The following is a 13,682-nucleotide window of genomic DNA, read 5'->3' as shown; positions in this document are numbered from 1 at the left end:
TGTACAGATATTGTGCGGTGCAGACGTCAATGGAATTCGGGAGTCAGCCGGGGACTTTTCTCCCCGTTCATGAATTGATGAGTTCAGCAAAGAACAGACCCATGTCACAATGTTTTCTTCAAGCCTATACTGAGTGAGGGACCTGGAGTCCGACCTCTCCCCCCCCCCCCCGTGTGCCTTGGAGGAGAAGATCCAGCCTGTGTGACCTTGGGTAAGCGACACAGTCCCAGAGCATCCGAAGAAGAAGGGAACGGTAAACCCTTTATGAGCATTTGATGCCTTGCAAATCCAGAGGCAGGTCGCCGTCACTCAGAACTGACTTGGCAGCTTTTAAATCTCATCCCTAAACATATCAAGAACCTGTATTCTGTCCTCGTCCTGTCTGTCTTTTAGACCTCATTGGCCTACAATTCTCATCCTCTTTCACTCTCTGCCCTCTAGTGTCGGGAGTAAGAACATTCAAGGGGATCGTGTCCTAAACAGTCCTGTTGAGTAAGACACCAAAAGTGAGGGCCGGCTCTACCAGTGGGCAGAATGAGGCGGGAGTCTCAAGCAGCTGAGGCTGGGAAGCAAGGATCCAAGCATCTCTCTCAGTTTTGACTCGATTATATTACTCCAAATTCTGCTCCAAAATTCTTTCCACTTTTGTTTCATCTCACCCCACCAGTGAGTTTCCATGGCTCAGCAGAGATTCGAACCCAGGCCTTCTGAATCTGGGTGTCCAGTGAGTCTCTAGAGACACAAAAACTTCTCTCTCACTTTTGGCATAACAGCAAAAAGGAATAGAAAATTTTGGTTCCATCTCTACCAGGATGGCAGCTTGTTGTACAGTGGGGTCTTGACTTAAGAACGGCTTGAGTTAAGAACATTTTGACTTAAGAACCACTCTCATAGGAAAATATTGACTTGACTTACATACTTAAGATTTGAGTTAAGAACTTTAAAAAAAACCACGTGGGAGGCAGGGAAAGTGCAAAATGTGAACTTTCAGCTAACGGTTGGCCAGTGAAAAGGGTGCCTGTCTGCTTCCTCACTCCTCCCAGCGTTTAGAGAGTGGATTGGGAGACAGTCTTCAGACTGCCTGGTACTGTCCTGCCTGGACTGTATTTTCCCTGCCTTCCCTGAACCTTTCTTGACCTAAGAAAAAAAAGAAACAAAATATCCCCCTCTAGTGGTCGAAGGCAGAATAGCAGCTTCCCATTAGTTTCTATGGACGGAAAAGAGCAGATACGGATTAAATGGTTTTCAATGCATTCCTATGGGAAATGCAGATTTGACCTGAGAACTTTTTGACTTGAGAACCGCCTTCCAATACGGATTAAGGAGTATGTATGTATGTATGGCTTGTGGACTCATCAGCCATCTTTGCGGATGATAAAACACACCCTTCGCCACACACCAGTGTGGCATCAAGATTCGACCTTTTGTCCAGTTTTGCATGTGGACTGGGAGGGGTGCCATCTGGGGGCTGGGCCTTAGGTGACTGACGGTCATGATCCTGCACAGGGATCATGAATGCTTTCGTAGAGGTGATTGCGCGTGGGTGTGAAATTAAATTGCCTGCAGTACCAACGGGCAACAGAAGAGGGAGCTGTCTTTCTCGATTGAAATCTGTGCTCATGAAAGACAATGCTATAAATAATAATTTTTGAGGGGGGTGTGTTTAGAACCAGAACGGTTTTTTGCTCACCCCATCCTAACTCTTGGGCATAATCCCAAGAAAATGGGGAGAATGTGATGCTTTCGAAAAAAGGAGAATTGAAGAGGGCCAGGAGCTGGTGCTATTTTTTTTAACATCTCCCTAACTTTCACCGGGAGATTCATTTTTCAGATTTCGGTGCCCTCGAAATGTTCGCACCCTGGGGCAAAGCGTTGGTTGCACACACCCCCACACCCCCAATGACAGACCTTGGTGGTACAAAACAATAATAAACATTCAGGCAGGGGACATCCCCTCCAGCTCTGACTGACATTTACATTTCAGATACGTTGCAAACTTTATGGTTGCTTTTCGCTCCGCAGAAGAGCCAGGACGGAGCGAGACAACGCTGCCTTCATTCAAGACTGCGGTGGTATATTTCAGCGGATGTTGGTTTACGCTTTCTTGTGCTCATCAATATATATATATAAAAACACGCTGACTGATCAGCTGCCAACAATTGCTGAGATTTCACAATTTTGGACCAGATGTTATCTATGCTGCCACTGATGATGATGCCCTTTTGCAGAGTCAGGGAAATTTTGGCCACCCATGTCTCATGCGGTGTCATGATACTCAGTTTCCGACTCAAGCAGGCCAGAAGAAGATACTTGAAGCAGAACGTGAGAATTTAAATGTTTCAATTCTAGTTACTGTCAGTTGTGGTTTCTTTTTATTATTATTTTTATTTCTTAAGGGTTACCTGATTCAGCAAAAAAAGGGAAACAGAAAACACATCGCAGACGATTGAAGATTATTTTAGAGGCATTAAAAATCTGTCAGTGTGTTAACACAGGTAAAAATTGTACCTGCATTAGGAATAGTGTATGTGTAGATGTGGGTTTAAGCTTGCTGCCCAGTGTTTTGGTCTTCGTCTGCAGAGCCAGAGGTTGGGCGTTGGATTCGTTGAAGAATCAAAAGGGGCTTCTGAAAAGAAAAACAGTGTATAATGTTCTGGAGTCCTCTGTTGTGGTATAAAAAGCAAGGACCTCATCTGCCAGATCATAGAGTTCCTTGTGTTGGGTGACTAGATGGCCAACTTCTTCCATGGCTTTCCATCAGAAAGCCTCGCTTCCGGAGGTCACCGGCGATGGATGGGCTGTTAAGGATGGGTTTGCAAAAGTTTGTTTAAAAGAACAAAAAAAACAAAATTTAGGATGACCGTTCTCCGAAACCCTCAGCTTGCAAGGCCATTAGGGGATGCTGGAGTTTGTAGTCCAAAAATTGTCTCGCTCCATAATCCGAGAGTGAGCTACGCCTGGGCGTAAGTGGCCCTGGTGTTGCTACCAGTGTGCCTTATAGACTTTTTGTGACTGTACAGTATTGCATGGCAGCCTCTTTGGTGTGGCTTAACCTTCTCATTTTGAGCCTTCTCCCATGTTGGCCTTTGAAACGGTGATGGAAGGCTCAACCTTTAAAATAATGGCACCCCTTTCTCACCATCTACGTTCTCCTCAGTACCTCCTTGTGGGGGGCGGAACTTTCAGGGTATGAGAGTGGTGTGACCGTTTCACACCCCCAGTGAGCTTCCATGGCAGAGATTTGAACTCAGGCCTCTTGGATTCACCCTCTGCCACTTTATCCACTACACCACACTGGGTCTCCAAATGAGAAGTCACATTTGCAATAATAGCACTTTCAGAGGGCTGGTGGAGAAATATTTATTTCTTAATTGTAAGAAGGTAGAGTATAATAAAATGCAAAATATAGTAGAAACCGCTCTACCAAGGTTTATCTCTTTTTCCACCTCCAGCATTTGGTCAGCACAGGAAGCGTTCCACAACTCCACAGAAGTTACCCCTCCATATATGAATGTTTATATCTCTTTTTCACTACCATCATCTGGAACATCACGTCCAGCTCCTGTCAAAGAGGCACAAAGAGGCCGTCCAGCTGTTCCTTGCCTTGCAAACAATCTTTAGGAAAGACGTCACCTCAAGAGACTTCAAGGCGAATGAGAGATGGATGAGGGGTTTCCTTCCTGAGTCACTCAGGCTGATCTCCTCACATCCCCCTTTAGCGTTCAACCACCTTGGGTGTCACTCCACGGCCACCGTCTTCTGCTAAGCCACCAAGGGAAGGAGATGAGGCTGAGGAGATGGGCCAAGCCACCTAACGCCTTTGATCAGACCATGAGCTCTTTGATCACGGGTTGAAGAAGATCTCTTTGAAACATCTCAGCCCCTTCGCTCGTGGTCAGCCCATGGGGGGGGGGGGTTGAGCTTCCCAATGGTGTCTCTTCAGCTACTTTCGCTTCAGTTGCCAAGAAAGGCTATTTTAAGAGATTCTGTTGAAGATCTCCAGAACATCACGCACAGGAAGTGGAGCCCTGTGACGTTCCTCAAGAACGCGGGGGCGGTAGGCTACAAAATGTGCAGGAAGAAGTGAAGCAGAGAGGTTTGGGCGAGAAGGGCCGGAGAGACACGGCAACGTCGGTTCTTGGCACCCAATCAAGACGTTGGGAGACCGCTTGTGGCAAGACCTTGATCCACGTAAAACGAGGGCAGGAAGTGAAGAGTGGAGACCAATGATGGGAAGTCCCTCTCCATCCCGGCCAGACCTCTGTCTGTTTTGTCTCTTAGCCTTCTGGTTCTGTATGAAGTTAGGAGTCACCATCCAGAAGGAGGTTGAGCCCATCTGCTGCGTCCAGAGCCCTCAAGGTACGTTTCGAGTGTCACGTTTTATTTTGTTTTATTGACAGGTGAGTGTACTGACATGGGAGGTGGTGTGAGTGGATCTCTCTCTCTTCAGTCCCTTTTAAGAGGCCCGTGGGGCCGATTCAGCAAAAAGTTAGGTGAATGGCACTCTGTACATGTTCTGAAGTCCAGCTGACTTCTCTTTCCAAGGGGTGGTTGGAATTACCGGGAAAACTCTAACGCTAGGCTGGGCCCACTGGTTAGGGATGTGTGTTTTATGAGAATACAACTTCCAAGATCCCAGTTATGATCCGGACAGCCTGAGACACATGGGATATGTAGTCCAGCAGAGTTTAAAAGACTCATGCCAAGAGGCTAGCCTGCTCTCTATTTTGAGCCCTTTACTCAATCTTTTCAAACTCAGTTTCCATTATGAGTTTGTGTGACTAAAAAACCGAAAATCGGTACCGTTGTTTCTGACCTCAAGAAAGATATTTCTCATTTTGCTCTGTTTTACTCCGGTTCTTAAAACACGTTGAGAAATGGGTTGGAGAGCAGTCAGATGTTGGAGAAGTTACTTTTTTTTTTGATCCGGTCTCCCCAAGTCTCTCAGCTAGCATGGCTGCAGAGTTGCTGGGCAGCCAAGTAACTTTTCCAAGGCTGATTCCAGAAGTCTGGAAGTTCTCTTCCTCTAAAGGAACTTTAAATGTAAAGAGTTACTTTTAAAAATAACTGTGCTGGTTGGAAGATTCTGGAAACTGTAGTCCCAGAAAGTAACTTTCCTCAGTCTGACCACAAAGTGATGGGAGTTCCGATCTTTGAAAATCACTTTGTTCATGGCGACTTACTACTGTTTTTTTTAAAAGTTACTTTCCCCAAAGTCTGCTGAAAATCATGTGGCCAGCTTGAGCAGACAATATCAACGTTTCTCATTCTAGTTCCTAAGATCTCACATGCACTTTTCTCATGGGCAGGGGCACATCCCAACTCATGTGGAGCGTGTGGTCTTGGAGAGTGTTGTGCAGACAAGCAGTGTACACAGTGTCGGAAGCTCCCCAAATGCCAGGAAGGAGAGGAAATCTTCTGTTCAGGTAAACTCCTCACCTGCCTCTGAGTCAGTGATCGGCGTCGCTCTGTAGGTGCCGTGAGGATTCTCACTCGGCTCCTGAGCCACTTCTCCTTGGCTCTGGAACCCTCCTTCTCAGCTAGTTCCCATGAGGAGGAGGAGGAGGATGGAGAGCAGGGATCCTCCTCATCATCCCTAGAACACCAGAGCTGGAAGGGACCCCGAGGATCATCCAGTCCAGCCCCTGTCAAGGAGGTCCAGTGGGGGGATTCGAACTCCCAACCTCTGGCTCCGCAGCCAGAAACCTCAACCCTTGAGCTCTCCAGGTTATGCTGGGTTCGAGTCCCAAGTCCCGAGTCCGAGTCACTATTAAAAGCAAGCAAGGAGGGGTGGGTGGGTGAGTGGGTTCTGAGTTGAGAGCCAAGTGCGAGTCACGGGGGAAAACTACACCACCGAGCTGAGTCTGAATCACGTTGGACTTAAGTTGTGTGACTTATGTTGCAAGTCCTATGGCCTGAGTCCTTCTCCTGGATGGAGAGAAACTGTGCTTTGTATCACATGTTTGCCGTATCACACTTTCTAAAGTAACTAAAAAACTTTGCTTAAGACGACCATTTTTTGCTCTGTATTCCCCAGAATTACAGCACGGTAAACGTCAACCAAACACAAACCAGAGTAAACACGCTGGCTGGTGGATTCTGTCGATTGCAGTCCAAAAGAGTAACTTTTCTAAGCTCTTCTCAAAAATAACTATGTTGCAGAGAAGTAAAGAGTTACTTTTTAAAAACTTCCAACAACACCAGTCACCAGCTATGTTGGGAATCCCAAGACTGATAGCTAGGACTAATTACTTTTAAAAAGTAACTTCCCAAGCTTTGCTGATTTCCTCCTGTTTTCCTTTTCTAGGGACTTTAGACTTCAGGTATTCTTGCAAACAGTGTCCTAATGGAACGTACTTGGATGCCAAGAATGGCTGTTGTGTTCCTTGGACTGAGTAAGTCTTTATGTTATTTTATTTTTAATGATTGCATTAAGAGTCAAACTACAAAACATGCTTAGCGTATCGTTAGAGCTGCCATAAGAGACACAAGACATCTACTTATCTTAACCTGAGCTTCTTCCACTCTGTAGGCAGCCAACTAGCCTGTTTTTGTTTTGTGATTGGCCATCGTAAAGTAAGCGTGGGCTTCATTTGCAACTGCTTGGGCATGGAGCTTTGAAGGAACTGTGTGCCTGGAGGGAAACCATTGCAATTGTGGGAAAGAAGCATTCCCCTTAACATGGGATTGGTCGAGCTGTTTGCATGCGCCCATATTTACAAAAGAAGGGGTTTCAAGCTAGGCCACTGGAAGGTGGACACCATGTTATTCCCATCCATGCAGAGGTGTGTTGGCCTGGATCCCAGCTCTTATATGAGCTGTTCCATGCAGTGGTGTCATGAAACCAAGACGCCATAGAAAGTGCCAGACTGTTTTCATCATAAGGTCAAAGGTCAAAGTAGCATCAATTCGTTTCTATTGATGGGATGTGGGGTGGGTGCTCTCCGGCCATTTGCTTCAGGCAGCAAATATCTGGGGCTGGCCTTGAATAGCAGGGACAATAATGTCAGCCCCCTGACCTTTCCTCACACATCCTTGTTGCCTCTGAGCTTAGCGGTCCATTCTGCAGGCTCCCCGGTGGTATCATCAGCTATGCTTGCTGCAAATGATGGGAAACGATGTGGGGATGGTCTGGTCTTGCAGGAACAATTAAGAGCCATTAGCTTCACAAAAGACCTGTTCCTTTTAGCTTTACAGCTAAAAGCAGCTCTGGTAGGTTTCAAACAAACATTTTCCCACAGCCCTGCCTGAATAGGGCAAGAACCGAACCTGGGAATTTGTTTATGCTTATATAAGAGCCATGTCATTTAAACGTGAAATATGTGATTCTAGTCCTCAAGAGGGATTTGCATAGGAATCTGCCGCAAACCCATTCAGATCCTTGATCCACCATCCTGCACGTTGAAACCAAACTCCTGCCTACAAAGCAGAAGCTCTCCCACAAACTCGATGCCTTAACCGCAAAGCTCATGTCACAACTGTAATCTATCTTTCCTTCCTTCCTTCCTTTGTAGCTGCGAGACACTCGGGCTCCGAACTCACCGACCGGGGAACAGAACTCATAACGTGCGGTGTGGCCAAGAACCCGAAACCGTTGCTGCGCAACCCGGTATCTGTATACTTTAGTTCTCCAGTTCATACCGAGAAAAGGAAACCAAGCAATTAATTTTGACAAGAAGGGGGCTGGGCTGCAGATTCTGTTGAGGCCTGTAATAAAACTCCCCAAGGCGTTTATTTTGGGGGGGGGGTGGTCCCAAGGAGTTTTTAAAAGTGAGGGTAGATATTTTGGTAATGCTCGGTCTTTGCAGTTGTGGTGCCTCTGAGTCAACCAACGTGCAATTTGGTTGCACCTTGAAGTGACTGCAGAAAAAACTTCGGTCACAGAAGTCCTACTCCTACGTTAGGAGTGTCTTATTTGCATCCTTGTTTCCGGGATCTTGCCCACAACCAGATTGAAGCAGGTGCTTTTACAAGAAGCAAAGAGGGAGTTAGACTTTAACACACAGCAGTGAGATATGTACTGTTTCTGGGCAAACACCTGGATTAGATTCCAAGGTACTGTGAAATCTGTCCAGTTTTCCCATACACCATCACTTCTAAGCAAACAAAATCTTCTTCCTCCTCTTCTTCTTCTTCCTCTTCTTTCTTCTTCTTCTTCTTCTTCTTCTTCTTCTTCTTCTTCTTCTTCTTCTTCTTCTTCCTCCTCCTCCTATTTCTCGTCCTCCTCTTCTTCTTGATGAACGCAGGATATTGTTGTTTTCTGTCGATTGCACCCCCTCCTCTGAACAAATTGTTTTATGTCACTAGATTGTGCCACTGCTGCTGAGTCCACTGTCACCACCATCTTGACTGTCCTGACAGCAGCCGGCATTTTTGTCCTTGTGTTGTTGACTTTCATCTTGATTATTTGCACTTGGAGGCAGAAGGAGACGCTCCCTCTGGATGAAGGTTAGTACACCACTATCACCTTCCCTTAATTCTTTCCATTCCAAGTTTCTTTGCCTGCCTGCCTTTTTTTATGCTGTCTTTCCTTGGCCCGGGGACCAAAGGTGGCTTGCAAGAAGAGGAGAATCATATGCAAATAAAAGAACAATAAATGACATTTTTAAAAATCAATGATTTTAAAAAAGCTAATGGAAAAGCTGTTTAAAAGCCCACCATCAAAAGAATAATGTCCAATCTGACTGCTGGCGAAAAATGAAGATTTATCTAATTTCCAATGAGGGTAACCTCTCTCTCCATCAGCAGATCTACTGGGCGGAGAATATAGGGACACAGAGAAGGGAGGGAGGGAGAAAGAGGGCAATGAAACAGTGAGAGAAGAGAGTGGCCCATCCATTTTTTTACTCACCAGCTCCAGGTATGTGCAGCCCTTGAACCAGGTGGGCTTATAACTCGCCCTTATAGTTTTCCTTAAGGTGGTCCATGGAACCTTAGCTGTGAAGTAAGCTATAGAACCTCACCTTTGTCCCGTGCTTACTCTTCGCACCTTTCGCCCTCCAGAACCTGAATCCGCCAACCAACCCAAACCCTTAGGAGCCCAGCTTCTCCGTGAAGACACCTACAGCTGCCAGTTCCCAGAGGAAGAACAAGGGTGCAAAATGGAAGAGGAGTAGGGCTCGTCGAAATGGTTGGGTAGGCTGAAACCACATAACCGCACACTGCAACGAATGTCATCTCTTGATCCTTCGCGTCTTGGATGATGACTTGAACTGCCTTGATTGCCTTCTGAAGTGGGGCAGGAGAACCATGTCCTAGACATGCGTCGACCATGCAGGTTGGCTCTTCCCCAAGAAGCTGGTCTTTCTCATGTCATGGACTCAACACTCAAAGATGGCGAGGGCTTGATCCTAAGTCTGTTGGGCAGACAAAAATAGTTTACCAGAAAAGACAGGTGGGGAAAGTTGGCGGAAAGCTTCCATCCACTTGTTGTACAACTGTACACCATCATCCACCCCTTGGTTTTTCATAGGCGGCGAGCAGAAGCTTCATGGTTGGCGAGCAGAGGGGTATATATACAGACAGGTGGACCATCTTGGTGGAACTTAATACTTAGTTCATCGGAGCCGAGACGGGAGGTGGAGCTATAAGAGGCGGAGCCAGAGGGCAGGGCGGAGTCTGGACTGATGGGCTGGGGTGGAGCTAACATGGAACATCTCCTGGGTGGGGTCATGGGGAAAGCATGAATTGGCTTTCCGAATCTTGTTCTTGATTTTCTGGGTATTTCACAGGTCAGAACAGGAATTGGTCCTCAATCGTAATGGTTACCTGTAGGGTGCAGAGCCATAACTAGCAATTTTTGGTACCCGAGACAAGAGTTCACACAAGAAGTAAGATTTACACACTGCCCCTGGCAAACACAGGCTGTGTGTGCTTTCCGGAAAGAGGCAGGCTTTCTTCACTTTTAGAGAAGCCCCTTCTCCTGTAGACGAGCAAAGGAGAGGAGAATGCAAGGCACCTCAGCATCTGGTGCTTGTCGTGGGATTTCCCTGCAATGTTTTTGTTAATAGACACATATATATCTTCGTAGCTAGAGGGAAAACACACACATATAGCTAGTAGTATATGAATATATACATATTCCTTCAATATAACTCTTCAAACTGGGGCAGAGAAGGGGGGAATCGGCGCTCAGAAACCTGAGGGTGTTTTTCTGTTTTTCTCTTCAATTTTCCGCCTGTGCTGTGTGATGCATCTGTAAAGGTCTGCTTTCATCTCAAGAAAGTTGAGCCTCCAGCATCAGGCCCTTCACAAGACTCACTGTACGGCTACTAATATATATATTTTTTTAAATCAGCCTTTTGAACTGCATTTCCTTTGTGAGACCTAAAACGAGACTTCTTTATTAGAACAATAAACCTTCAACTTTGCCTGGGTTTCTCTCTGGCATGTGGTTTGTGTGAATGCTGGCGGTGTGTGTGGAAACTGATGTCTTCTGCGTAGGCTGAGCTCATGGGCAGGAGGAGACTTTCTCTTTCTGGAAACAGCTTTGGGTTGAAGGAAAGCTGGTTTCCTTGAAATGTTTCAGGCAGAGACGTGTGTGACTCATTTCCCCGGTGATTTCCCTCCACATGAGAAGACCAACCTGCTCATCACCCTGCCGAATGAAGGCTTTGTTACGTGGTGGGACGCTGGGGGAATTCTCTAAACCTCCTTTTCTTTCCGTCCATCGACGGCCTTCTCTCCAAAACGGTCGCCGTTGTTACATGCTGTCAAGTCCGGACGGACTTCTAGTGACCCAAACAAGGCCTTCAAGGTATGTGATTAAGGGGAGTGTGTCGTGTGTCCCACATGACACACGAGGAAAAAAAAAACAGGTAAAAATCCTATTTTTTGCACAGATCATGAACAAGTGTAAATCATAATGGAAAAAATCACCAGAAGTTAGTAAACTGGCATAGATGTTTGGCATTGCACATTGAGTCACATGGCTTATTAAATGTTTACGTTTGCTAACATTTCCCCTTGTGGCGATTTGCCGATGAGACTTACGCCAATAACGTTGCACCCCAATAGGATTCTGGCCTCTAGTCCCCCATTCTAGCCGCCTACAGTGGTCGAAATGACTAGGTAGGCGGGGTACAAATACAATAAATAAATAAAAATAAATTCTTCCTTTGGCTAAGTGGTGGTTGCTAATTTTGTTATTATGCCATCAAGCCACTTCCCATTTATGGTAACCCTGAAGGGGAACTTAAGATCCATGGGAAGTTCATGGAATGGTTTCATCTGGGGCCACCACCAAGCAAGCATTCCATGGCCAAATGGGAATTCGAATCCAGGACTCCTAAGGCCAAAATCAATGCTCTCCCTATTGCACCACACTGGCTATACCACCTGATAAGAGGGGCAAATCTGGTGTGTTTCAGTTTTCATTGTGTGCAACTGTACAATGGGATATAGATATGGATATAGTGTATATATATATACAGTTGTATGTGAATAAACAAACTCAGTATTGAGATTTCCAAGAAAGGCATGGGTGACAAGCAAAATCAGCTATTTGTGAATCCACATTTCTCACGATTCAGTGTTTTCTTGCCTTAGCAGTTATTAAAAATAGCTTTTTCTTTTAAATCACACAATTTGATTTTTAAAAATAATAATAATAATGCTGAAATATATCACAGATGAGGGCCTTTTCTTTCTTTCTTTGAGTCCTTTATAGGAAAGAGGGCAAGGGCTTTTCAAATACACAGGCGATCTTATTTTAAGAGCTGCGTCGGGAGATCTTTTTATCTTCTGGGAGCGAATCACCGCAACTCCGGCTGGCGACCGCCACTTTGGTGTTGTCCGTTGATGGCGATGGCTTGGCGTGAGTCATGAGATGTCGGAAAGGCTTGGGGAATTCCTGGAAGACGGGGAGGCTGGGTGGAAGGTTGGACTGGAGGTGGAGGGAGACCATTTGGGAGCTGGTCAAGGGCCCTCCGGATCCATTGGAAGTGGGAGCCGACGACAATTTGGACCCAAACGTTTGCTGGAACCAAGCGGCATACGACTTGTCTTTGGAGAGACCCCCAGCGACGATAACGCCATCCATTTTGGTCTTGTCATCGGCGCCCTCCGCTTTGGGCTGACTCTCGGGCAAGTTAGACGGCGCGTTTTTGACGATATATTGGTTGCCGCTGTTACAGACTTGATTGCCCCGGAAGATGGCTTTTACGGAGGGGCAACAGGAGAGGCTGGGGATGATGGAAATCTGGATCTGCGGCATGGGTAAGGGGTTCCGAGGGGCTCCTTTGTTAGGTACGACAGATGTCCCCTCAGGAACAGCAGGGGGTTCACCCTTCGGCGTCTTCTCAGAAGCTTTGGGCGGCTGCTTGTCCGCCGGGCGGCGGCTGACGATGCTGTTGGGGTTTCCCGCGGTGCTGGTGGAACTGGCAGGGCCACCCCCAGTGGTGTCGGGAAGCGAGGGGTGGTTTCTCAGAGAACGGAGGGAAGTCCTGCTCTTGGTGGGCCAGGTCAATCCGCCGTCTAAAGTCGACCCGTTGTAGAGAAGAGCAAAGTGACACAAGGATTCCAGGGGTAAAACGTTCTGGCCCTTTTGGATTTTAGTAAAGATTTCGATCACCAGATCTGGAAAACACATGCGTACACCCCGTCAGGACTCCATATGCATACACACAGGAAAACACACACATGTCTAGTCAGGAAACAGGCAAAATCAGTGGAAACACACACGCACGCACGCACGCACGCACACACGCACACACACACACACACACACAGTGTCTTGATTATGCACACATGTAAAGTCAACACACATAGAGAATTAGGAGAATACCCACAGAAGAAGGAGAAAACACATATATACATCTCAGGAAAACACACACATGCATATAGTGAGGGTGACACCCAAACAGTTGGAAAACACACAATCAGGAGAAAACACACAAGTACAGAGTCAGAGAAACAGAGGTATGGTCAGAGTAGCCATTCAAGAAAACACACACCTCACAGACACACACAGTAAGGAAACCGTCGTACATAGCTAGGGGCAAACAAAAAAGGCAAACGCAATACAATACATAGGAGCACGCACAAACACACACACACACACACACACAGAGTTAGGAAATCCTCATGTTCATATCTGGGACAAAGTACACAGAGTTAGAAAAAATATCAAATCATGTTGCGCAACTCTATGCTGCATAAGACTGATGAGGTCATCAGCCACCGTGGCTTTTAATTCCCCAAAGGCCCCGCTGGTGGGATGATTTTATCAGGAATGGAGATATTTGGAAGTGAAAGACCTCCCCCATCCTGTGGCCCTCAATGGTATCTCCGAGGGAATCCTTGGGGGTCAGAAACGTTTAACTTCTGAAAAAGCACCACAGCCGATTACCTCATCAGCCTTAGGCCTCATAAGTTGGGCAACAGGATTTCAGCCACTAGGTCATGAAAACTCGCATATTCGGTCAAAATGCACGCATAGTCAGGGGAATACATTCAGACAGGACAGGGCATATAATAGAGAGAGAGAGAGGTGGAGCTCTCATACCACCAGTGGAAATACAGAGAGAACTCATTTGAGGTGAGGTATTTTCCCTGGTGGCCATGATGTTTTCCATCTAGAACTGGTCTCAAGAACTGGAGGTCCACCCAGCAGATTTCAGAGGGTTATTCCACTCTTCACAACCACACACACTGCTTCCCCATACTTTTTAAAACATCCCTCA

The 13,682-nt window shown here is 46.4% G+C and overlaps 2 protein-coding genes across 8 annotated transcripts in view; one reads left to right on the top strand and one right to left on the bottom strand.

Moving 5' to 3' along the window:
* The first annotated feature begins 122 nt into the window (after positions 1 to 122).
* TNFRSF18 (TNF receptor superfamily member 18) lies at positions 123 to 10,370 on the top strand. Its single transcript, XM_078379252.1, has 8 exons — positions 123 to 211; positions 2,023 to 2,354; positions 3,453 to 4,359; positions 5,310 to 5,426; positions 6,308 to 6,395; positions 7,515 to 7,609; positions 8,308 to 8,448; positions 9,004 to 10,370. Exons 3-8 carry the CDS (start codon positions 4,227 to 4,229, stop codon positions 9,114 to 9,116), a joined length of 687 nt encoding a protein of 228 aa, XP_078235378.1. The 5' UTR covers positions 123 to 211; positions 2,023 to 2,354; positions 3,453 to 4,226; the 3' UTR covers positions 9,117 to 10,370.
* Positions 7,731 to 13,682, bottom strand: part of TTLL10 (tubulin tyrosine ligase like 10) — a 121,104-nt gene continuing 115,152 nt past the window's right edge. For all 7 annotated transcript variants that reach the window (XM_078379245.1, XM_078379247.1, XM_072977606.2 and 4 more), the window contains one exon: positions 7,731 to 12,576. In XM_078379245.1, the coding sequence (XP_078235371.1) occupies positions 11,711 to 12,576 (866 nt within the window). In that variant the 3' untranslated portion in view covers positions 7,731 to 11,710. The remainder of the gene's footprint in view (positions 12,577 to 13,682) is intronic.

The sequence above is a fragment of the Pogona vitticeps genome, chromosome 7 (genome assembly GCF_051106095.1).
Source record: "Pogona vitticeps strain Pit_001003342236 chromosome 7, PviZW2.1, whole genome shotgun sequence".
Classification (NCBI taxonomy): domain Eukaryota; kingdom Metazoa; phylum Chordata; class Lepidosauria; order Squamata; family Agamidae; genus Pogona; species Pogona vitticeps.
Note: the sequence above shows the minus strand (reverse complement) of the source record. Positions and strands in the feature narration are given on the sequence as shown.